General features: G+C 43.3%; 2 protein-coding genes across 4 annotated transcripts in view; one reads left to right on the top strand and one right to left on the bottom strand.

The window, feature by feature from the left end:
- The first annotated feature begins 2592 nt into the window (after positions 1–2592).
- prlh2 (prolactin releasing hormone 2) lies at positions 2593–5629 on the top strand. Its single transcript, XM_035415557.1, has 3 exons — positions 2593–2659; positions 3066–3257; positions 5250–5629. The coding sequence occupies exons 2-3, from the start codon at positions 3086–3088 to the stop codon at positions 5441–5443; spliced, it is 366 nt and encodes a 121-aa protein (XP_035271448.1). The 5' UTR covers positions 2593–2659; positions 3066–3085; the 3' UTR covers positions 5444–5629.
- Positions 5630–6697: 1068 nt separating this feature from the next.
- Positions 6698–25555, bottom strand: part of myrip (myosin VIIA and Rab interacting protein) — a 118457-nt gene continuing 99599 nt past the window's right edge. The window contains exons 8-17 of one of the 3 annotated variants that reach the window (XM_035415553.1): positions 25347–25508; positions 23076–23262; positions 19613–20280; positions 17594–18247; positions 16050–16112; positions 12982–13170; positions 11306–11467; positions 10814–10909; positions 10668–10738; positions 6698–9382 (exon numbers count right to left, since the gene is read on the bottom strand). In XM_035415553.1, coding sequence (XP_035271444.1) covers positions 9379–9382; positions 10668–10738; positions 10814–10909; positions 11306–11467; positions 12982–13170; positions 16050–16112; positions 17594–18247; positions 19613–20280; positions 23076–23262; positions 25347–25508 — 2256 coding nt within the window. In that variant the 3' untranslated portion in view covers positions 6698–9378. The remainder of the gene's footprint in view (positions 9383–10667; positions 10739–10813; positions 10910–11305; positions 11468–12981; positions 13171–16049; positions 16113–17593; positions 18248–19612; positions 20281–23075; positions 23263–25346; positions 25509–25555) is intronic. The other 2 variants (XM_035415554.1, XM_035415555.1) reach the window with 2 other exon arrangements.

The raw sequence follows: 25555 nt of genomic DNA, 5'->3' as shown, positions 1-25555 counted from the left end.
GGATAGATGCAGGCATCTAACAGAGAATAATTGGACTTGAATGTGTGAATTATCAAGATTTCAATAAGCTCATAACTCAGTTCCTTCTGTTAAATGTTCTTTCCGATACAAACATTCAGTTATGTGGCTGAAAGGGGTTTTCTGAAGGCTTATGTCGAAGGATTATCAAACACACTCTTAGATTGCCTTGAGCAGGTCCCTCACAGAGTGATATGGTCTTGAGAATAGCAGGATATGATCCAAACCCTGACCCTTCGTATTAATTTAAATGTGTGCAAAATATAATGGGATCAAATCTCTGAGTGTAATGCAATGTTCAAAAAATGAATGAATGAATGAATGAATGAATGACAACCTATTGTCAGAAAGTAAATGTATATCCCTGGTGATGTGGAGTTGGCTGTAAATTTTGAGGGGGATATGCAGAATCAATATCCATGTAAGCCTGTGGGCAGGTGCTGAAGTCCGAGACGTGAGCAGAGCAGGTTTTACAGACGGCTGGAGGCCCGGGGAGAACCGCATGACGTCCGCAGCCTCGGGTCAACGAGGAGCACGTCTCCTCATTAGCAAAGGGGGCGAGATGCACTCCACCTGGGGAACATAAGCAGGCATTGCGCATGCTGAATGTGTGCGCGGAGCATAGGGAAGCCCTGCGTACACGTCCTCGCCCTGGCAATTAAAACCCAAATCCAGCAGCAGAACCTGTGTGTGCAAAGGGCCATCAGAGGGATTTAACCATTTCAAAAGCTGTGATTCCTCTATGTTAATAAAGATTCACCAAAGGATGAGAGAGGACTGCGGGAGTGTGGAGAGAGCATTTCTTCTCAGAGAACAGGACGTTCGCAGCCAGGACCCACCTCTTCTGTCCCCTAAGTCACCCCCCGAAGCAGCAGAAAAACAGTGTTTCAGACAACTTGCCTAACCCTTTGGGTAAAGATGTATTCTACACCTCAGTACCATTCAGACGTTAGCCTAAAGCAACAATAGCTGCTTTAGCTGTATCCAACTCTATTTTGGTACACACACAGGCATGCACGTAACAGGCATACTAGTATTTTAGGGCTAAAGGATGACACTCCATATATTCCTTGTTATATAAGCATGCATGAGCATTGTAACGAGGTCTGCAGAGGACAGAAAAAAGAGTGTTCATAATTGAAATTAGTGATGCATGGCAAATGCCCAGGGCTCCAGGAAAGTGTTTTTATTCACCCCAGAAGTGGATCGGATCACATACCCAATACAATGGCTAAAACAAACTAAAACAAATGCAGCATTTCAATGACACGATATTTTAATGTAACGGGCACATTAGACATGTAAAAATCAACTATATATGTATACTAAGCAGAAGTACTTCAAAGGAGTATGTGATCTTAATTGCACGGCAGAATGCTTTTTTTAGACAAAGCATAAACAATTCTGTGCAATTTACTCAGCAAACCATGTTGCTGTTTTGTATGTATTTTTATTTTTAATGTATTGCATGCATATATTTATGACATAAATGCTAACTATATGGATGGCGCTGGTTTCTCTTTGAAATCATATCATAAAGGAGATTGTCATAACCAGCATTCGCCAACATCAGTTGCACAGGTATATGCAATCCATCTCACCAGAGTCATTGTACAACAATGTATGCAGCTCTACTAAAGTGCTTTAGAAATGCCCACAATCCACCTGTATCCATAGCAGTTTTGGAATCACAGAATGCAATTACTTATAGTTCCCCTCTATATTGTAGTGTGTAGCTCAAGTACCAATGCAATTATGGTACAACATTGAACCACCATATATGGGGAAAAAAAAAAAAAAAACTAATTTCAAAAAGGCAAGGGCGTCAAATAAAAAGAAAGATTTAAGAATGGATAAGCTGGAAGTACTTGACTTTTCTTTCATACATAAGGCAGTCTCTAGATCATGGTGTCCAATCTTATCTGAAAATGGCCGGTGTGGGTGCAGGTTTTTGTTTTAGCCCATCTCATCTCTTTTAAATTTTAATTCACACCTTTGGATTTACCTGTTTAACCAACTTGGAACTGTGGTGATTCATTCCTGGCACCTCTTGTGTATCAGTTGATGTTAATTCTACTATAGCACAATCCTACTACTACAATCATAACATATTTAAATATCCAAATTAATTAAATAGCCAATTGAACTACTGCTACAATGATGGCAATGACAACAACAGCACAATAATAATAATAATAATAATAATAATAATAATAATAATAATAATAAAAATGTGAAAGGAAATGACCAATCAAGATTACAGCAGGTCTCCTATAGTTCCAGTGTCTTTAAACAGATGTTTGGGTCTTTAAAACTGGAGTCTGCCAACGAAAATAATGCTATCCCTATGTCACTGAGTCGTTGATGAAGAACATCCTGGCGTGACAAGAGCAAGGAAAACTCCTGGGATGAAAATGTTTTTTTTCTTTCTTTCATTCTAATTCCTCTTTCTGTTTGAAGGGGCAGAGGAGGGGAGAGAGGATGTGTTGACGTTTGGGGTGGGTGGGTGGGGGTCTACGTGCTGCTCCTGACGTTTTTATACGGGCTATATAAGTTCGGATGACAACAGAAAAACCTAAGCAGCATTTAGCGACGACACCTGTTGGGTTGAAGACACGAGCGAAATATTTAAGTATATAAGGTGGGTTAAATGGTTGCATGTATGCATGATTTCTCAGCACAGGGATGCTTCATACTTATAGATCTTAATCGTTACTATTAACTTTTATTAGGTAGTGCAGTTGTTGTATTTTATTCACTGCTTATAGTGGGCCTTGCTTTTTCTGTGGCAAAATATTAAATATATAGACTGATAAAAACTGTCAGCGAATAAAATAATAATGCAAATAATATTAAATATATACAGAATCACTGTGGAAGGAAAAAATAGAACATCTTCCAGTGTAATTCAACTTCTAGTTCCAGTGTAATTACGAGAAAATGGAAACAAATTATTTAGTTCTTACACTAAGAATCTGGAGTTGTAGAGAGAACAAAAGGGATAATGCTCAGTTTCTTTTACTCTGGTGTCTGTTGTATACCTCTAGTGCCCTGGTTCAAGTCAACGATGCTGCCTGCCAAAGTCGCGTGCCCCGTGGGACACTGCTGTTTTAAGTCCGGACGTAATAGCACGAGGGCTGTCTTCGCGTTATTGCTTCTGCTCTCTGCAACTATGGCGTGCGCGCTCAGCACCACGCTCGAAGACGACTTCCACATCGTCCACAACCTTGACAACAGAAGTAAGTGGAGTTTTTCTTTCGGGAGCGAACAGCAACGTGACATAATTTAAAACATTTTTTAAAGAAAAGTATTTATTTATTTATTTATGTATTTATTAATTCATTATATATATATATATATATATATATATATATATATATTACAATTTTTCGCAACATTGTCTTACGTTTTTCAGCTGGAAAGATGTACTGTAGGCTACCAGTTGATACTAGCCGACGGATTTATATGCTTTATCTAAAAAAATTTTAAACTAAAATGCTTAACAAGATCAATATATTAATACAATAAAACGTAACATTAAATATTTTCATTCGTTTGTATAATAATAATATTATTCATAAGAATGATACTAACAACAACGAAACGTTATAGAACTTCACGCTCTTTCATACAAACCACTTTTATAACTTTTCACAGGACATGATTTTGGTGTTTAGTTTAATCAAGCAGAAAGAATACATAATTAATTTAAGCTGATTCAAATAATTAGAACTAACAGGTTAAAGTGATTTATAAGAAGCAACAAATCTTTCTTTCAAATCGAAAATAACTGCACGGGGGAGTGTGTCCTTAAATCACGTCATGAATCAGATCAGTGACTGTAACTTATTATAAAACAACCAGCTATAAACAAAATCACCTCCAAAGAGATTGTGTCCATCAAACATGCACTGAAATACATCAGTCACTTCTGGAGGCAGTAGAAAGATGCTTCTTGTCTATTATATAGGCTGCAGTAATGTACAAGACCATTTTCAATTATTTATGACCTGATTTGTGTCTTGTATGGCCTTTGCTCTTGTATTTTAAGAGATAGTAACGCAAATAGACAAAACCAAACCATCACAGTTTGCCTTGTGTCCCAAATGGCACTTCTTAGGTACGCTACTAAGTATTTGCCATGTAAGTATGTGATAAAAAATATCAAATTACTGGGTAATTACCACTGGTAAAAAAGATAATTACAAAGAAAGTAAAACTTAAATATTTAAAAACACCTTGAAATATTACCTATCAATTGAAATTATTACCTTGTAGTTATCAAAGGTTTAGGTTTGTTATAGCCTCAGTCTAATTGTGTACGTCCTTGTAAAATTGCATAATACTTTCATGCAAACACCTCTATTAGAAATTAAGTAGTCTACTTTCTTAGGAAGTACACAATTAAGGCTATAACCACCATAAACCTTTGATAAATTTGATTTGAAACAGTCACTTGAATTGATACGTAATAGAGGAAGTGTTTCGGAGTATTTCTGCTTTAGTTGCTTAATATTTACCTATTTTATTTCACCAGGGGTAATTGTCATCAAGGAGTCATGATGCTATTCCTACCACTATTTACCTGATAAATACTTAGTGTTAGGGCAGTAAAATGAAGCTTTACTCATTTTTATGCCAGCTAGATGCTGCCTGTTTGATGCAAGACCATCTATAGAAGCAATGAAGGAGCAACCTTTGAGAAAACTTTTGAGACCCGTGCAAATATTTATTTTTGGAAAAGAGTAGGATTTTTCACCTTACCACTGGTGTAAATGTTTACAAATGAATAAAATCCTGAAAACCAAATTTATCACAGAAATAAAACAGATTAAAAACTAATGGCACAAATTAATCGACAGAACAACCTGAGATATTGGCTCATATCATACAAGTTCTACATCATTAAAGTTCTACATCATTAATGATTGATTGTATCATGTATGATACTGGCAATTGAGCAGTTACAAAATGACAGATAACACAAACAATTTTTCACCCTGATAACAGATACTAATCTACTTATGAACCCAGGGGAAGTATTTATCTAAATGCCCTGAGCTATGCGGTCATGAATTGTTCTGTGTATTGATTTGGTAATATTTGATAGTACACAAATATCTTCTATAGTCTGCAGTTTCTCATAAGCCGGGCCGTTGCCTTTTTTTAATGTAGCAAGTGTTATGCATGGGCATTTTAGGTAAACTATTGCCTTCCTCTGTGATGAACAGGTCCAGAGATTGACCCGTTCTGGTACGTGGGGCGAGGGGTGAGGCCCATCGGACGCTTTGGAAAGAGGCAAGCCAGCAGCAGCCTGAGGCCAGCCATCAATCACCTGGAGCTCCTCCTCCACAGCCTGAGGAACAGGGATGTGCAGGGCCTAGACAAGATACTGGCAGAAGAGGATTACGACAGATTACCATGACGGCAGTCTCAACAACCACTTTTCTTTTTTTCTCAGTCAAAAAAGGCGCACCCTCATATCCCTCAAAGACTTGCACACAAAGTTTTACTACATCTCTACAGATCATGTTCAACTGTGGGAGAAAAAGCAATTGTATATAATAAAAATGCAATCTATATTAATAAATAAATGAATTGATGTCAATAACAGTGCTTCTTCTTGTATCTTTGTTGTGGGTATCCTTATCTTATGGGTAAGATAAGTCTGCCCAACCTCCATAAAAATGCTTTTCTCATAAATCAATGGTCAGTTACTACTTCTGTTGAATGGTGATCTTACATAGGTTTGGCTCCTATTACAGTGGTGATTCAAGCCCACACAGCCACTGAACCTTAAGATAAAATGGATAGGTTATACTTTATTGAACCCCGTGGGATAATTTGTTCTCTGCATTTAACCCATACTAGCTACTTGGGACCAGTGGGCAGCCACAATGCAGCACCTGGGGACGAACTCCACTTCTGAAGCCTGTGCCTTGGTCAAGGGCAATGGCAGGAGTATACCTAACTCAATGCTAGCAAAAATGTTCAGGTTTTAGATCTCACAAATTGGAATATTCTTTTCTGGACTCCCTAAATTTACAGTGTATGGGGTGGAGACAAGTCAAGGCCATATTGACTATATTTTGTTAATACATTATAATCAGGAGAACAAGTGCATTGAACATGCGTGCATTTCTTTTTTCTGCCCTATTAAAGACAGCAGCCATGTAATGCATGGGACTGGTCATGTATATGCCATTTTTGTGTAGGGTTTTCTCCACTTTGACAGCTGAAATTGTATCAGTGTGTGTCATCAGCCATGCTGTTGAAGTCACAACAAATCACACTTATGAAAATCTTAAGTTTATTGTATGCTGAACCACTGCTGACAGGTAAGATTAACAGGACATCGTGTCACCGTCAGAAGATCACAAAACTTTGCTATTGGCTGTGGGGACAACCATGTGACAGTGATGATGCTTCCTGGTCCCTATCAACCAGATGACTTCCTTGCCTAACCATTTCTTTTTTAAATAAAATGTGATTTATCTGATGTACTTCTGCGATCCTGTCAACTATCTATGCACAAAAATAAGTCCACTCTTTTTCCAGACACTGTCACTCCTTAGATGATTCCCTGGTATTATAAAGTATCGATATTGTGAACAATACCCCAACCTCTACATTCTGAAATTATAGGAAGATATTTCACAAATGTCAATCATTGACAATCCTTGTTTTCAGTAATGCAAACTTTATTCATTTACAGTATTACTTATTTTCTCAATGAGAACAATTTGGCACATAAATAATCTGTCTGAGGATATTTTTAGTTGACCATTTTTTGCTTCTTGATCCTTTTTTCACACATTATAGATTCAAACAACCAAACAATTGAGCAAAAGAACACAGATTCCATATATCGAGCTGTGCATAGTATAGTCACTGCGATCATCCAGTTTCTATAACAGCAACACATTTTATAGCACATAATACACTGAAAGATAAGAGTATGATCAGTTACCAAATGTACAATTTTCTTAATTTCCAGTTTTTAAACAAATTCTCAACTGAAATAAAGGCTCGTTTGTTTACAATAGAAAAATACAGGACATTGCTAGAAGTATAATCGACCCCTTGGCTGTGCTTTTCCATAAGAATTTGTATATATATCTATTTCAAACCAGTAACATGCTTTATACACAAACACCTCCAACAGCAACAACCATGATAAATTTAAACAGCAGTACAAAAAGGTAGGAAGACACTTCAAAGAAAATAGCTGTCTTCTGCAAACAAATAATTTGGGTATAATCTACAATACAGCTCCCATCCATGTCTATCAAAAAAGAGAAATAATAAAAAACAATGTTTATTATTATTAGAAGAAAATCTTTTTAAAATTAATTTCAAGAATGAGCTATGGCAATAAATGGACCTTCCCAAAAAGAAAGTGATACTCTATAAAAATAAATACCTTAAGCATTGTGAGCCCATATAAGCCCACATTCAATTTACAGAGTAAAAAATGTGAATAAATTACACATAGGGGGTATTTTATTTTGATATGCACATAAACCATTGGTAGAAATATATATAAAGACAATAGAACATGGACTAATCTTTTATTCTATAAAGCTTATTCCATGTAATGAACAGTGTTCAATTGACATGGTCACCATTGCCAAACCAGTAATGATAGTTATGTTTCCTTACATCAACACCCAGAAGTGATCATTTAAAGCACTCTGGAAAATGTAAAAGGAAGTACAAGAGATGCCACTGTGAGAAATGCCAGCACTGGAAAAATAATCAACTATAATGAAATGATTAATTAAGACTCTGAATAACCTTTACCAGGCTGACGTCTGATGATATGACACCAGTGGTATATGGATTCAAACAAATGTAAGGACAGTCAAATACACAAATCCTTTCATAAGTGCGTAAATAATCACATAGAGCCTTCTCTCAGAGTGTCAGGTTCAGTTGCTAGAATATTACAGTACAGTCCAACTTGAAAGTTATAAATTTGCATTAAACAAAAACCATACAGTGTGTATGTATGGTAACATACTGTAAAGGAGGTAAAAAAAAAAATGAAGATGTGTGTAAATGGTGATGTAACAAAAGCAGGGGAATGTATGCACAGTTTGACAAATGCTGCACTTGAGACACCACATGAAGTACAGTGGTCAAACTGTCACATTTACAGTGAAAGAAGTGCTGAGCTGCTCACCAAAGCTGTAGTTGAATACTGTGGACATTTTTGTTCAAATTTGTGCATGACAAACAAAAACGATGCTTGACATGTAAGGCCACATGGTTAAGAATGACTAAATTAATTGTGAATTAAATCGTTATTCACTCAACAAACTAGTAATAGCCAATGTCATGACAAAAAATGTAACCAACCCAGTTAATATCTAGAAGGGTAATAACTCTGGACCATTTAATTTAATTTAATTTAATAATATTTAATAATTCCATTATTAACAACCACTTCCATAATATTAGAATGTTAGTTCAACATTGTGGATATTGTCTTGCAATACACATGTACTTCTGTGCAAATGAACAGAAATTACTTGCATTTTTTGAAATTGCATCACCACAACCAAGTTAAATGCAGCTTGATATGATTATTTGCTGGCCCATGTGGCAAGGGAATGAATTTTGGTAATAATGATAGGCTCATTTTCTTAGATAAAATAAAATACATGTAAATAATAAGAGAATGAACAATAGAAAGTAGTGTTATATTTGAAAACAAAATTGCATTCAAATGACCCTTCCGGCACCTTGGACAGAAAATGATTACATCAAAAGTAGGAACATTTGAAATCTACCATAGAATGGGATAAAAGGAAAAAAAATATTATAATGAAACATGGTTTTGCTGTTTTTTTTTTCTTCTTTTTTTTTTGGGGGGGGGGGGGGTCACATCACATTTTGATTTGCACATGTTTTTTATGCACATACTTTAACACCTATAACACTCTTGCATACAGTTAGAAAACACAGGGGCTAAATGCTTCCCATACGGTTTCTATTTATTTCTTTTTTAAACTCATTATTATTGTTTTGTGAGGATGCGATGTCTCTCAGGGACGTTGGGGGTGCTGGGACAGAGGTGGTGGTGGTGGTGGTGGTGTGGAGGGAGTTTAAGGCAGAGAGTCCATCACACCAGGCTGTAAAGGGGCTGCGGTGTGTTTCGAGGAGCCCCGGGAGGTCAGACAGAGGACAGGAACCCGGCTCAGGAGAGCGCAGACAGAGGCGTGCGGGGCCAGGTTCTTACGGAGCCCCGGGTGGGTGTTGGATCAAGGCACTGGCCTGGAGAGGCCTGGAGGGCAGCGGCCCTTGTGCTGTTGTCATGGCTGCAGGGATCTCAACTGCAGCCCCGTCCTGCCTTCTTTATCTAAAAGTGCAAAGCAAATAAAATGGAGAAATACCCCTGAATTCATTTTTTTTTAGCTTGCTTGTTTAACTCTTTGAAGAGTAGTTTTCTTCTTTTTTTTTTTTTTAATGTTCTTTCCCCCAGAATTCTGAGTCAATGTTCTAGGACTCCATTGCTTTTAGTTACCAGTAGCAATTGTTACATCAGCATTAGAATATTCAGTTAAGAACATTCTAATCACATATTTGTGATTGTACACCTTACAAAGTTAAATCTTTCTACAAAACCTCAGTTGATCTTACATCACATACATGGAAAAATATTTAAGATAAACCATTTAAACCATTTACACAGGGTAACGCTGGACCACTGTGTATTAACCATGACACATATCCTGCACTATAGACTATGACACTCGTACGCAGTATTTTCCAAAAGCAGGATTTGGGAACAGAATATAAGTGATAAGACAAATAATCCATATTATATTATAACATCTGAAGTTAGAACTACTGAAGACCCAGAAACCGCGGAAGGATGCCTTTTTTCATAGTCATTCAAAGAGTGGCTAATGGGTGGACAGGTCCGGTAGGCAATCTTTGAAGTCGTAACTAAACAACAGGGATGAGTCACTGATCCGCCGAGGCGCTCGTCAATGCCGGAGAGAAACACGTTAATTAACATGGCAGCCTTTGGTGAATGGCTTTCTTCTGACAGCGCATAAAGAACCCTAATCCCCGTGTATTCCCAGCGAACTAATGGAAGATCTCTTCAGCGTTTTCTCGCCGCCCCGTGTCTTTATTCTCACCCTCGTTCCGTTTCCTAACGGCCATTAATATCATAATGCGTGGTGCCTAGGTGTGAAATCAATAGTCCGACCATTTAGCCGGGCCTACAAAAAAAGTGTGACAGTTTTTAATCTACTGAAGTGTGAGTGGGCCAGACACTGCATACGACACACAAAAGTGTATATATACGCATGTATGTATTATAATAACAATACTACAGTGTATTATAATGGGTAATGAGTTGGTCTGGTAACTTAAAGGCCACAGGTTCTATTCCCAGGTACGACACTGCCGTTGTACCCTTGAGTGAGGTACTTAACCTGCATTGCTTCAGTATATGTCCAGCTGTATAAATGGATGCAATGTAAAATGTTGTGCAAGTCACTCTGGAGCATCTTCTAAATGCCTGTCATATAATGTTCTAACAATAATATATACACACACACACACACACAGCCAGTTATTCCCCTCTGAAATGGAAGAAAAGATGTAAACTCATCCCTACAGAAGACACATACCTTGTCACACCTTTTAAGGGAGGGGCGGGTAGTTTTCGCCTCTGTTGCCGTGAGGAGCCGATGGTCTCTGGCTGCAGAGAGGACAGCCTCACATTAGTAACGTCACACAAACAGGCTCTGTCAAACGTCACCGTGACGACAAGTACCTTCGGCTTTGGCTTGAACTTGGAAAAGCGCGTACAGGCCGTGACGTTCAAGCCGGCTGTTTTCAGAGCTGAAATCCTCGCCTCGATATCTGAAATCTGACAGAGGAGCAGGATAAGAGTCAGGCGGCACTGCTGAACAAGGAGACTGTGGATGTAAAACAACAGGACACAGGCAAAACGTGATGCACAGACACGAACACTTAGACCTAACGCATGACAATCTATACTGGACCTTCTACACCTCACATAAAACAGGCTCGAAATTCATTCCCCTTGATGATATTAAAAAAAAAAAAAAAAAAAAAAAAACTGGACAAAAGTAAAACACATAAATAAAATAAAAGTCAGTGTTTCTCACAGTTACTAGTATTTTTTCATAGGAATCCTTTTCCCCCCCTTTCGCCTGGATACTGCATAATGTCATGGTGCAGTGCAGTATCGGTCCCGTGTGGACACGGGCCGACGGCGGAGCGGCCTGCAGCGCAAACGCACCTGCAGCTCGGACTGCTGCACCTGCGCCGCCGCGCTCGCCACCTGGTCCTCCAGGTAGGCCAGCTCTTTCTCCGTGGTGCCGCTGCTGATGGCGCGGGCGCACTCCTCCAGGTCCCCCAGCTCGCCCTCCAGCCCGTACACCGTGCCAGCCGCCAGGTACACCTGAGGGGACAGGCCCCGGCCCCCGTAAAGGCCAGCGCGGTCACTCATAAGGAACTCTGCTAACGCTGCCCTCGCCCCCCGCCCCCTCGATTAGGTGTTCAAATGCCCTTTCGGCTCAGCAGACTCAGATTTTTTCCCTATTTTAAACTCTTGAGTTAAATACCTGTGGACATATTTATATTACATATAACACTTCACCCTCAAACTTCCTCTTGTGCATGCAATGCCAAGCTTGGAGATCAGTGAAACTGACTTACTGTCAGTTGTGAAATAACTCTAATTGTGAAATGTGAATGCAGATGTGCAGGGAAGTTTATTGCACGTCATTGCACCCTTTACAGAAAGCACTGTACATATGTGCAGTTAAACTACAAATTTAGGATACAGTAACTTCCAATAGGAGCCACCCTGCTCAGAAACACAGGCCCACAGACTGGCTCCTTACACTGGGACATGTGATTGTTTGGTGACTGAAAATGAGCACGATCTTGTGGCCGTTTCAGAGGTTTGACCTTGGTTAATATTATCATGAGCTTAGAGACGTGCCTCTCACACATCTCTCCCTTTCTTAAAACTCTAAAAGTCATTCATAATTTACGGCTTGTCTCACTGTGGATGCTAAACGTACTGCCTTTATGCTTGAATCATTTATGAAAAGCCTCTGTGAAGTTTAGGATTCCTATTCAGCTGAGGAAAGGTTGCGGGGAGGACAAACTGAAGGACAGGAAGCCGGAGAGAATGAAAGGGAGCGTATCACAAATGATGGTGGAGACCAATATATGCACAGGGGAACCCAGAGGATTATGGGTGAAAATGAGTCAAACAGAAAAACAATGGAGAGGATAAGGGGGGAATTAGGGTGTTAGCATGCATGTTTCATACATTAAGCTATTGTCATGTTTTGGGAGGAGAAATGTGAAACCAGAAGAGAAACAAAAATTAATGCTGTTTTCTAATTTTTTTTAAACTGTTGCCTGTTAAATTAAGATAAGCACATTTTAGCCAACCAGGTGTTAACCTGCAGTAAAGTTCTACAGAAATGTAAAACTGATTAATCACACAGGACGATGCTGAAAATGAGCAAGATCAGCAACATGCATTCATCCAAATGCAAAAAACTGTCAAGACAACGTACTTATGTTTAAATAGTTGAACTGATCAGAAACGCTGTGTTATTCAGGGTAAATGTACAAACGTTTTGTAAATGTAACGTGACATTGGAATGCATGCACTGTAGCACATTTTATACATGGTTTGTAAGCAGTCGTAGTTGTGACGAGATGAGTACACAGCATGTTGTGGAAACAGAACTATGGCGTTGAGGACGACTGCCCTACATGAGCGCATTTATTAATTAACCCTAGACATGCTGGCGGTTTGTAATGGCCAGCTTACACCCTGCGTGTGTAACTGTAATATGGCATTAAGGCTCGTTGCAGAGTGAAATGCTGACGTGTGGCAGCCCTGTAGCAGTGCGAGCGTGCTGAGGTGAGGTTTCGCGCAGGAGCCCTTACGTTCTCCTCCAGTTTGGTGAGGTGCTCATCCAGCTTCTTGGAGCTGGAGCCGGAGGGGAGGGGGGAGGGATCGGCGGGCTCCGGCGGGGCGCTGCCCTCGCCCCCCGCCCCCTCGATCAGCTCCTCGGTGGCGTTCAGCACCTTCAGGACCTCCGTGGTGATGCTGCACAGAGAGGCGGCCGAGTACTTCTGCTCCACAAAGAACAGGAACACAAAAGAGAGGCTTCACTTAACCCCGTCACTCTGCAGTACCAGTCACAGAACGGCAGAGGCACTGTCAAGGCCATCAGATATCGTTTCTGACCCTGTGTCAGCATATGGCAGGTGAGATACTGTCGTCTGGTTTTAAGAGCTGTGGCCAATTGGTTGTTTTTCGTCTGTACTGCTAATCAAATCTGTATTTCACGTCAAGCAATAGATATGAGACAAAATTCCCAATCTCTGCATTTATTTCATGTGTGTTTTTTTTTAAAACAGACATTGAACTATATTACAACAGTGCCATTCAGTGAGTAAAACACACAGCAACTGAAAGAGTCAGCAGTAAAAGATTGGCAGAGCACCTTAAAGGACGACATCATCAATCTTGCATTTAGCAGATTCTCTGATCCAGAGACTTTTAGCACTGAATCTACTGATGCTCCTGAGTCTTAGACTCCTTGCAGAAACTTACTTTACCCAAATACTTGGCTGACTCGAAGTAGAAAAACCTGGCACTGCTGTAATATAGATCAACGTCTGTTATATATTTTAAAAAACAGATGAAATACAGGTAGACATCGCTGTACTTTGCAGTCACGTCGAAAACTATATACAAACAGTTCAAATCGGGTATGAAAATTGAAACTTTGAAAATTGAAAGGTGTTGTGTGTATTTGTCAGGTTGTTGCCGAAGCATAAAGCTCAGATCAGAATGAGTGTGCCACAACCTCGTCAGCTCCCTGCAGAATGAAATAGACTCAGAGGTTACGATTAGGGACAGACAGACAGACACACAGGCAGGTAGACAGACAGATGGCTCCCACGCAGTCTCTCCAGTTGACCACATGGCACCATCGCTTTGCAATATTTATGTTCTGAAATAAAAATAAATAAAAAAACTAACCTTTCACAACCACAAGGTTGAAAACTCCACAGAACCCATTTGTAAATGTCATAGAGCATGAGAGAGGGAAGTTCACCCGAATGAAAGACTAATGGCTTGGACAAATCGAACTCCACTAGGACAACGTAGAAAGTTCCATTTTGAACGGCACATTTACTATAGCTGCTGATCTAGACGGGTCATGTGCAGGGTTAGCACCTGTTAGAGAGGTGAGGGTCACCAGAGGATGACGGAATGCAGACCCTGGCTGACTGAACCCTCCCTAGGGGAGGCTTCCGCCAACTACGCATCGCCCTGAGCAGCCACAAGCGCCACTGACGTTCACACACTCATGTTCCACTGCTCTAAAAACTCTGTCATTGCAGAGTAGAAAGTTGTAGAAGAAAGTTGAATATTTAGTTGCACTTTTGTTTATAGTTATTTTTGAGCACAAAATATTGCCTGTTTATTTGAAACGGTTTGTCTGTTTGTTTTTATCTTATCTTTATCAAGAGCGCCAGTAATTTTTGAGGTGACCGTGTGTGTAAGATCCACGTGGCGCAAACTCAAAGGTAAAAGAGTTTGTCTAGATACAGAAGTTTTGTGCCCGGAAGTGTAGAATTTTTAGTCTACAGACGTGACAAAATCTCACTTTTTTTACTGCATTCAAACACCGGTCAGCTGAAAAAGTCTTTTCTCACCACGCAGCACCTTTTAAAATCCAAGAGAACAAAAAAAAAAAAAAAAAAAAACACATTTTGTGTAAAGACTCATTTCAGCAGCTCCTGTTTTTTATTTTTTTCCTTTCAGGTGAAATGCGGGAAGCTGAAGAGGGCCAGAAGACGGTGTGGTAATGAATTAATCACCAGCGCTAGCTTTGATCCGTGATGACAGCGGGCCCATTGAAGCCCCATAAAACACGACGGCGGCAAGCAGCACTAACCCTGAAATGAAGTGCATGGGGGAGGGGGGTGGGGTGGGGGGGGGGGGGGGGGCAGAGTGCACTTGAGCCAGATATGACAAAGCCATCAGGCCATCAGCCATCTAACACTCATGTGCTTTACAGAAAGAAAAAAAAAAAGCTCAGGTGTCGGTGAGACAGAGAGCAAGTCAATAGCACAAAGAATCAATGCCGTATCACTCACACTACTGAGAAACAAGAACAGCAGTGCTTACTGCATGGACTGAACTCCTGCCAAACTCTGAAAAGGGGCTCGGGTAGCAAAGTAAAGGGAAAAGTAAAGACCCAGCAAACACTGAAAAAAGTATGCAGCACAGACTTCCACCTGAAGTAAAACTGATTGTGTAGTCCTAGTGCATTTCTGCTTATCTGAGAGTCTGCTGTATTTTCTGACTAAAAGACAAAACGCTCAGTTCTGAACTCTGGAGTCAGACTAGCGGTGGTGGGAGCTCTTCCACAGTATACACAATGCATACTGCACTTAATAAATAAAAATTTCTCTTTCCCGTTTTGTAAATTAATATTCTTAATGATAATGAGTTCTGTGCTAAACAGAGGACAAAAACATGCTGCAGCCTTCAATACCTTCTTGGTTTCTTTGGATTCTCTATTCTTGAGACAGAAAATAGACACTGTACGTAATCTGTGAAAGGCAAGTTTTAATGGGTATTAATGAATAGTGTGAAGCAAGGAGGTCATTCAATGGCAGTAAAGAAAGGTAAATGAAGGCAGCCTTGGTGTATATAAAGACAGGGTCTCATTCATCTCAAGAGGAGTGAAACAAAGCAGCTGGCGCTACAAATGGCTCTCTCCATCTTTCTCTCTCCCTGCCTCTCTCTCTGTCAAATTCAAATTCAAATGATTTATTGGCATGACATATTTAAAAATACATATTGCCAAGGCGTAGTGATAACAGGAATCAACGATGGTAAGAATATATATATGAAAGTTTTAAAAAATATCTCTCTCTCTCTCTGTGTGTGCGTGTGCTATGGTGTGACTGATGGGAACAGCGACTCTCACCTGCTGTAAGAGAGAAGAGATAACCTGAAGCTTCTGCTGCACTTCCAGAGCATGTGCCCCTTCCTGACATGCAGGCAGGCAGGCAGACAGGCAGGCAGGGGAGAGAGAGAGGGAGGGAGGGGGAGAGGGACAGGGAAAAGGACAGAGGACAGGAGAAAGGTAAGGGAAGAGAGACAAAAGAGAAGAGACAGAGAAAGTGGTGCATAGAAAAGGACAGAGATCGGGTGAAAGGTGATGGAAGAGAGAGGAAAAAGAAAAGGATTGGTAAATGGGAAAGAAAGACGAAAGAATAGAGAAAGAGGAAAGGGTGGGAGAGAGGGAAACAGACACAGAAAGAGAAGGATGAAAGAGAGAGAAAGAGCAGGTAAGGGGTTAAAAAGAGTTGAAAGACTGAAGCACCCACCATGTGAAATAGAGTGTGACTAGGAGAGAAAGCAGGCAAATGTCAAAGCGTCTATTTTAAAATTGAAAAAGGAACAGCGCTGAAGAGAAAATGCAGTGGATGGATTAATCACAGCTCCTGTTCATACGTGTCCGTTACGTGCATGAAAACAGCTTTGGTCAAAGACTGTATGAAGAGCGTAGTGCAAATACTAACTCACTTTTATGTAGTAAGTCAGTTTTTGCAGAAGAGGAGCTCTGTACAATTTTGTATGACCAGGCTTTTATGTATCTTTTTTACAAAGTGAAAATAAGGCGGATCAAATAACCAGACATCACTGAAATAATGCTGATTAGCGATAAGCACTTTGTAAATGTTAAACTGAGCACACTCGCATTAGGCAGTTAAAATGAATCACTATTAAGATCAATTTTCAAAACAAACACATCAATATACAAGTATGAAAATAAGGCTTAGTGAGCTCAGATTCAATCAGACATAATTTTGTTTAGGATTCAAAAGGCTTAATGCTGCACAGTAGACACTGATGAGGCAATTAATTTAATTATCTTAAAAGTAATGACCACAACTGACTGATGTATTCCCATTTTTGAATTTTATCCCATTTTTTATATTATGCTTTGCAGAACAATTTACTTGTGTATTTGTCAGTGCAAAAATGAAAAATGATCATAAAAAATGATGACCATTTTGCGGAGAAGTCCTCAGTTCAATACTGTCATATATCAAGTAGCCTATATGATTACAAAAGAAGAAAAAAAACGTATTCACTATAAATGTACCAAAACCTGCCCCGCTGCTTAAAACTAAAAGATTCAGTACATGCCTGGGTTTTGCTATAACGCAACAGAATCAGCTATAATTCGCCACACACACACACACACACACGCACACATACACACTCTCTCTCTCTCTCTCTCTCTCTCTCACACACATACACGAAATACGATTAACTTTTGGAAATTGTGACAGCTACTACGGGAAAACAAAACCGAAAACAGGAGAGTGAAAATAGGCTTCCATTTATCCAGCCTCTGAGCAGCCATTTAACGTGACCTGAGGGCAAACGTGAGCTCACATTTATGTATCATGGCATAAGGCAGGGCATAGGCACCCTGCACTGTGTGGTAAGTGCTCTTACTTTGCGGACGTCGTCAGCAGACAGTATTTCCTCTTGCACATAGGGGGCGCTCTCCGGCAAAGGGTGCGTAGCTCCTGTCCCCTCAGCCTCCTGCTCTGCCTGTCCCAGTGTCACCTCACTGTCTCTCTCTCCCTCTCTCTCCTCTTCTCTCTGCACCTCTTCCTTCTGCAACATCTCCCCTAATACCTCCTCCTCTTCCTCAACGATCCCCTCTTCTCCTCTATCTCCCTCTTTCTTCCCCAGTCTCTCTCCCGCTCTCTCCAGACTTTTCTCCTTTAATCTCTCTTCCTCTCTCTTGGCGTGTCTGTCTGCCTCCTGGTCGCGCGCGCTCTCCCTCTCTCCCTCGCTCGGCGTCTCTCCCTGGCCCTCCGCTCGCCTGTCTCCCGCTCTCTGGGGCGAGTCGTCCTCAGACGAGGTCAGCTCTTCGTCGCTGGCTCGGCGGACCAGCTCGCACAGCTTGGACTTGAGCTCCAGCTCCAGAGCCTCGGCCGCGCAGAAGGCCCGCGAGCCGGCCGTCCCCGCCCCCTGGCTGCCGGCGCTGGGGGTCACAGCTTCGGAGGTCAGAGTGTCAGGGGTCACAGTGTCAGGTGGCGGAGGAAGCCCCGCCTCCAGCTCTCTCCTGGCCATGGAGCTGAGGGAGAAGCTGCTGTACTCCTGCGTGGGGAGATGTGGCCCAGTCACCTTCAGGAAGTGACACGGCACCTGCTCTTCACACCAAAACCTAAACAATTACACCTGCATACACGCACACGCTCAACCACGATTCGCCATTTGGTAACCAAAATAAGAACCACAAATAGCATATCATCATTTCCTTTCCGACAAAACAATGAAATTATAATCTGTGAATCAAGAGTGAAACAAATAAATCATTATTTATGATGATGTTTATACAACTAAAGCATACCACCTTGAGCGTAACTCAGAGTTATGAAGAAACAAATGTTCTGTTGCCACCTAGTGGAAAGGTAAGAACATACACTGCAAAATTAGTCCTGATCAAGGACATATGCAGAGTGGATATGACAGATGAAGCAGGGTTTCCCAAAACTGGTTCTTGAGAGTCACAGGATGCGCTAGTATTTTGTTTAATGTAAAATCAATAGCAGATTCAGATCCGGTGATGATACCAGGAGAGACTGAGTTAACCATAAGAAACTGCACAGCTTATCCACGCAGCCTTCCAGATAGGACTAGTCCAGTGTAAGCAAGCAGGAATGCACTTAAAGAGGGTGTGACTGAGTGTGAGTGCGGGCATGTGTGTATGTGTTCATGTGTATTTGTGCGTACGCGTGCGTGTATGTACGTTCGTGTTTGTACATGTTTGTGTGTGTATGGGTGCATGCGTGCGTGTATGCATATGCGTGCGTACATGTGTGTGTGTATGGGTGCATGCGTGCGTGTTTGCATGTTTGTGTGTGTGCGTATGCGTGCGTATGTGTATGTATGTGTGTGTTTGCGCATGTGTGTATGCGTGTTTGTGTGTGTGCGCATGCGTGCGTTTGTGTGTGTATGTATGTGTGTTTGCGCATGTGTGTATGAGTGTTTGTGTGTGTGCGTACGCGTGCGTATGTGTGTGTGTTTGCACATGTGTGTATGAGTGTTTGTGTGTGTGCGCACACGTGCGTTTGTGTGTGTATGGGTTAATGCGTGTGTATGCGTGTTTGTGTGCGTGCGTACACGTGCGTATGTGTATGTATGTGTGTGTGTGTGTGTGTGTGCGCATGCGTGCGTTTGTGTGTGTATGGGTTAATGCGTGTGTGTGAGTGTTTGTGTGCGTGCATGCGTTTGTGTGTGTGTGGGTTAATGCGTGTGTATGCGTGTTTGTGTGTGTGTGTACGCGTGCGTATATGTATGTATGTGTGTGTGTTTGCGCATGAGTGTGTGTATGGGTTAATGTGTGTGTATGCGTGTTTGTGTGCGTGCGCATGAGTGCGTTTGTGTGTGTGTGGGTTAATGTGTGTGTATGCGTGTTTGTGTGTGTGTATGCGTGTTTGTGTGCATGCCGGAGCACCTCACCGGTACAGAAGAGGAGTACTGTGGCTGCAGGCTCCTCCCCGGCTCCGCCTGCTCTCTCTTGCTCTTCCTGCGCCTGCGGGACCTCCTGATGTGGTCGCTATGGCGATCCTCCGCCTCGCTGCTGTCCTCCGGGCCCGTCCCTCCCCCCGGCCCGCCCGCCACCTTGGGGTTGAAGTTAATGTCCAGGGCGTCCAGCTGGTGAGGATGAGGATGGTGGAGGTGGTGGTGGTGGTCGGGGCCGCCCTTCCTCTTCAGCACAGACAGCAGATGCTTGCGGTGCTTGGGCGGGCCGTCCCGGGCGGAGGATGGGACGGGGGAGGGCTCCGAGTCGGAGTTGAGGGTCTCGGTGTTGGTGTACTGGCCCGAGGAGGGCGAGGTGACGGCGGGGTTCTGCGTGTAGGTCCACTCGGGGTCGTGCTGCGAGTCCGTGTAGTACGTCTCGTCCGACATCTTCCGGCGGAACTGGTGCAGGGCCGAGACCCAGCCGCCCGGGTCCTCGTCCTCCGTGTCGGAGCCCATCTCGTCGTAGGCGGAGACCACGCCCGACTCCTTCTCCAGCACGCTGAACACCAGGCTCTTGCGCTTGGTCAGCAGGCTGGGCCGGGACAGCTGCGTGCTCTGCAGGGCAATCCAGTTCCCGTCTGGACTCTGCAGCACTGAGGAGGCGCCTCCGGGCGCACAGACACACACAGGGGAACACAATGAGTGAGCCAGGAAACACAGAGCTCACAGGGGAACACAGCGCTCACAGGGGAACACAATGAGCGAGCCAGGAAACACAGCGCTCACAGGGGAACACAGCGCTCACAGGGGAACACAATGAGTGAGCCAGGAAACACAGCGCTCACAGGGGAACACAATGAGTGAGCCAGGAAACACAGCACTCACAGGGGTACACAGACACACACAGGGGAACACAATGAGCGAGCCAGGAAACACAGCGCTCACAGGGGAACACAATGAGTGAGCCAGGAAACACAGCACTCACAGGGGTACACAGACACACACAGGGGAACACAATGAGCGAGCCAGGAAACACAGCGCTCACAGGGGAACACAATGAGTGAGTCAGGAAACACAGCGCTCACAGGGGAACACAATGAGTGAGCCAGGAAACACAGCACTCACAGGGGTACACAGCACTCACAGGGGTACACAGCACTCACAGGGGAACACAATGAGTGAGCCAGGAAACACAGCACTCACAGGGGCACACAGACACACACAGGGGAACACAATGAGCGGGCCAGGAAACACAGCGCTCACAGGGGAACACAATGAGTGGGCCAGGAAACACAGCACTTACAGGGGAACACAATGAGTAAGCCAGGAAACACAGCACTCACAGGGGAACACAATGAGTGAGCCAGGAAACACAGCGCTCACAGGGGAACACAATGAGTGAGCCAGGAAACACAGCACTCACAGGGGCACACAGACACACACAGGGGAACACAATGAGTGAGCCAGGAAACACAGCGCTCACAGGGGAACACAATGAGTGGGCCAGGAAACACAGCACTCACAGGGGAACACAGCACTCACAGGGGAACTCAATGAGTGAGCCAGGAAACACAGCACTCACACACAATGAGTGAGCCAGGAAACACAGCACTCACAGGGGAACACAATGAGTGAGCCAGGAAACACAGCACTCACAGGGGAACTCAATGAGTGAGTCAGGAAACACAGCACTCACAGGGGAACACAGCACTCACAGGGGAACTCAATGAGTGAGCCAGGAAACACAGCGCTCACAGGGGAACACAGCACTCACAGGGGAACACAATGAGTGAGCCAGGAAACACAGCACTCACAGGGGAACTCAATGAGTGAGCCAGGAAACACAGCACTCACAGGGGAACTCAATGAGTGAGCCAGGAAACACAGCACTCACAGGGGAACACAGCACTCACAGGGGAACTCAATGAGTGAGCCAGGAAACACAGCACTCACAAACAATGAGTGAGCCAGGAAACACAGCACTCACAGGGGAACTCAATGAGTGAGCCAGGAAACACAGCACTCACAGGGGAACACAGCACTCACAGGGGAACTCAATGAGTGAGCCAGGAAACACAGCACTCACACACAATGAGTGAGCCAGGAAACACAGCACTCACAGGGGAACTCAATGAGTGAGTCAGGAAACACAGCGCTCACAGGGGAACTCAATGAGTGAGTCAGGAAACACAGCACTCACAGGGGCACACAGACACACACAGGGGAACACAATGAGTGAGCCAGGAAACACAGCGCTCACAGGGGAACACAATGAGTGGGCCAGGAAACACAGCACTCACAGGGGAACACAGCACTCACAGGGGAACTCAATGAGTGAGCCAGGAAACACAGCACTCACACACAATGAGTGAGCCAGGAAACACAGCACTCACAGGGGAACACAATGAGTGAGCCAGGAAACACAGCACTCACAGGGGAACTCAATGAGTGAGTCAGGAAACACAGCACTCACAGGGGAACACAGCACTCACAGGGGAACTCAATGAGTGAGCCAGGAAACACAGCGCTCACAGGGGAACACAGCACTCACAGGGGAACACAATGAGTGAGCCAGGAAACACAGCACTCACAGGGGAACTCAATGAGTGAGCCAGGAAACACAGCACTCACAGGGGAACTCAATGAGTGAGCCAGGAAACACAGCACTCACAGGGGAACACAGCACTCACAGGGGAACTCAATGAGTGAGCCAGGAAACACAGCACTCACAAACAATGAGTGAGCCAGGAAACACAGCACTCACAGGGGAACTCAATGAGTGAGCCAGGAAACACAGCACTCACAGGGGAACACAGCACTCACAGGGGAACTCAATGAGTGAGCCAGGAAACACAGCACTCACACACAATGAGTGAGCCAGGAAACACAGCACTCACAGGGGAACTCAATGAGTGAGTCAGGAAACACAGCGCTCACAGGGGAACTCAATGAGTGAGTCAGGAAACACAGCACTCACAGGGGAACACAGCACTCACAGGGGAACTCAATGAGTGAGCCAGGAAACACAGCGCTCACAGGGGTACACAGCACTCACAGGGGAACACAATGACAATGAGTGAGACAGGAAACACAGCACTCACAGCTGCCTCATAAGCCATTCACAGCACTCAATTACTGTAGCACTTAGTACTTTAACAAAAACAAGTATATGTGTGCAAATACAAAAATACATATTTTATATACACCTGCCCACACACACACATGCCATGGCTTCGACAAAATCTGATCTCTGATTGGTTAATAAGGGTGCCTATGTGTGACATGTACTGCTTGCTAAGAATTTTCTCACTTTGAAAACAAGTTCAATATTAATACACACAAACATATGATATGCTATACGCTATATAAAAGGCAGATACAGCAGCGGGTAAATGATCAATGCTGTTATTTGATTGGTCGAGACCCAGTGGGGTCAGCTTGTGTGTCAGGCAGTTCTTACAGGAGTTGTCCAGCCGGTCGACACTCTTCCAGCTGGTCATTTGGGCAGCTCTGGCCTCCTTCTTTAGGGAAGCGTACTCCTTTACCCCTCCTTTCCCCGCTGCCTCTGGACCCCCCGCTTTCTCCCCCGGCTCCGTGGGCTTCTCCGGGGAGTCGTCGCTCGTCAGGGAGAAGGCGGACCGCGACCGCTGTGTGAACAAACAAACGCGCCCAGGTGTGTTTCTGACCTCATCCTCCACGTGAACGCACCTGCTTTCAACCGCATGTCTGAGAGCCTGCAGCATCCTGCAGACTCAGGTCATTCAAATCTACAAAAAAATAAATCTGCCGGCAGGAAGAACCGCAAGAATGAGGGTGCAGTTTGCATAGGTTATCAGCAGAGGGCAGCACACATCAGCACATAGTACACCATCGGTGCATGGGACCTGACAGTGGCCACGCACACCTGCCTTGTTAACCAGAGGAAAATAATGAATCACAAACGGAAAAAATTTAAGAGCAGAGACAGCATCCACCCTCTGTACCACCCCAACCACTAAGGCAAGCAGGGCTCAGGGCGGTAGGAGTGGACAGCTGCGCTCTAACAGGCCTCTACGGTCTAGCACACAGAATACAGTAACACAGACTACAGCAAGTACCTGTAACACTACTCACTGGCAGTATTACCCACCTGTGCAGAGCAGTGTACCTATACACAGCCTTTCAGGCAAAGTACACTTTCTTACCATATTAAGGCTTCTTATTCTCTTAAATTATATATTTCTATTTATATTCTAGCCCAGTTACAATTTCCATATATTCTTGGCCTATTTATCTACTTGTTGACTTTAAAAAAAAGATTAAATAAATATTTTTTTGTTTTGCTTTTTCTTCACAACTCTCCCCTAATTATACACCCCTCGGAGACTCTGCAAACAAAAACAATATTGCATTTTTCCAAATAAAAATGATGAAATCAGACACTTCACGTGAAGTTTATGTAATATATGAGATTCATAAGAACTGCATAATGCATGAACTGCCCCATCATCTCATATATTGGCTGCAGGGACACTGTAAAGGCTGCAATTCTCACTGTCTGACAGCTGAGGGCAGCACAGGGTACAGTAGACTGGAGAAGAGTTTAACATTGCAATGGGCATCAAGGACATATACAGGCGTGCTGCCACACCAGTGAATTCACATCAGAATAATGAAATATACATATCCTGAAAAACAAAGCAAGACACAGCAACATTGTCAAACAGCATCAAACAGCGCTAGGTGGTTACTGACATTACTTCATATCAAATACACACAAGCATTCCTAATTGTAGAGTTATCAACATTCTGTCAATTCGCTGTCAATTCTGTCAATTCGCCAAATTATTTTATTCAGATTTCACAAGAAATGGTGAGTTCCATCCACTCTATGTATCACAGAACGGATGAATCGTGAAGCAAAGCTGAGAAACAAATGGGGAAACGATCACCTCAAATCAATTCAACATTTTCATCGTTCACTCAGACACACGTGTACTGCACAGCAACAGATACACAGGAGCTAATTCAGAAGATCAGTGTACAGCCTGGCTACTTCTCACAGTGAAACTCAACTGGCCCCTTTAATATGCTTTTTGCTCTTTGGTCATTTAGGACAATGAGTCAGGGACAGTTGAATGTGCTGCCTTGATTCCACGCTGATATTCTGTTAGCGGCAGGATACTGATAGATATTGTTCTTGTCATAGCAGTGAAACTATGAAATGAAATGGATGAAAAGTTGACACAATATTCACCTACGTAGAATATGTAAATAAATCTTTGTCTCAAGTTGTATAAGAACCAGGTGTAGTGCATGGGTGAGCAGCCCTGGTCCAGGGTAGCAACACAGTATGTTAGTTTTACTTTTCACCATCAAACAACCTGTTCAGACCTGAGACACCAGGTTAGGTGTGATAATAAGAATTAAGCGTGTTCATTCATGAAATAAGTTCTGAATTACAGTGAAAACTAGCAGACACAGTGGTCTTCCCGGACCAGGGTTGGCCACCCCTGGTGAATGAATTGAGTACTGGACACTTGCTGGATCATAAGGTCGCCGGTTCAAACCCGAAACGTGACAGAAACAAACTATCACTGGTGCAATATGTCATAGTACCCACTGCTGCTGCCAATCACAGACAGTGGCGTCTATTAGCCACAGTCACCTGCTGCCAGGTGTCCATCATGTAGAGGTGTCCGGGTCCTAAAATGGGATTATCCAAACCATGAACCGCCCAACGGACTCTTACCCAAAGGGAGTAGGAGGTCTTCAGGCTGGCCTGGACGGTGTGGGGGCTCGGCTGGGGCGGGGTGGGAGAGGGGGGCTCACTGCTCTGGTTCTGGTTCTGGGTGGCGGGCCACACCATCTCGTACTCTGCTTGCATCTCTGAGCGCTTCCTGCGCTGAATGATCTGTGACAGGTGGGGGGGGGGTGGCGTTACACACCCAAAAACCTTCA

Source organism: Anguilla anguilla, chromosome 4 (assembly GCF_013347855.1).
Source record: "Anguilla anguilla isolate fAngAng1 chromosome 4, fAngAng1.pri, whole genome shotgun sequence".
Lineage (NCBI taxonomy): Eukaryota > Metazoa > Chordata > Actinopteri > Anguilliformes > Anguillidae > Anguilla > Anguilla anguilla.
The sequence above is the reverse complement of the archived record's forward strand: the minus strand, read 5'-3'. Positions and strand labels throughout refer to the sequence as shown.

Coding starts and splice junctions, on each gene's coding strand:
- prlh2 (XM_035415557.1), top strand. CDS start 3,086: ATGCTGCCTGCCAAAGTCGCGTGCCCCGTGGGACACTGCTGTTTTAAG. Junction 3,258..5,249: donor CCACAACCTTGACAACAGAA/GTAAGTGGAGTT, acceptor TGTGATGAACAG/GTCCAGAGATTGACCCGTTC.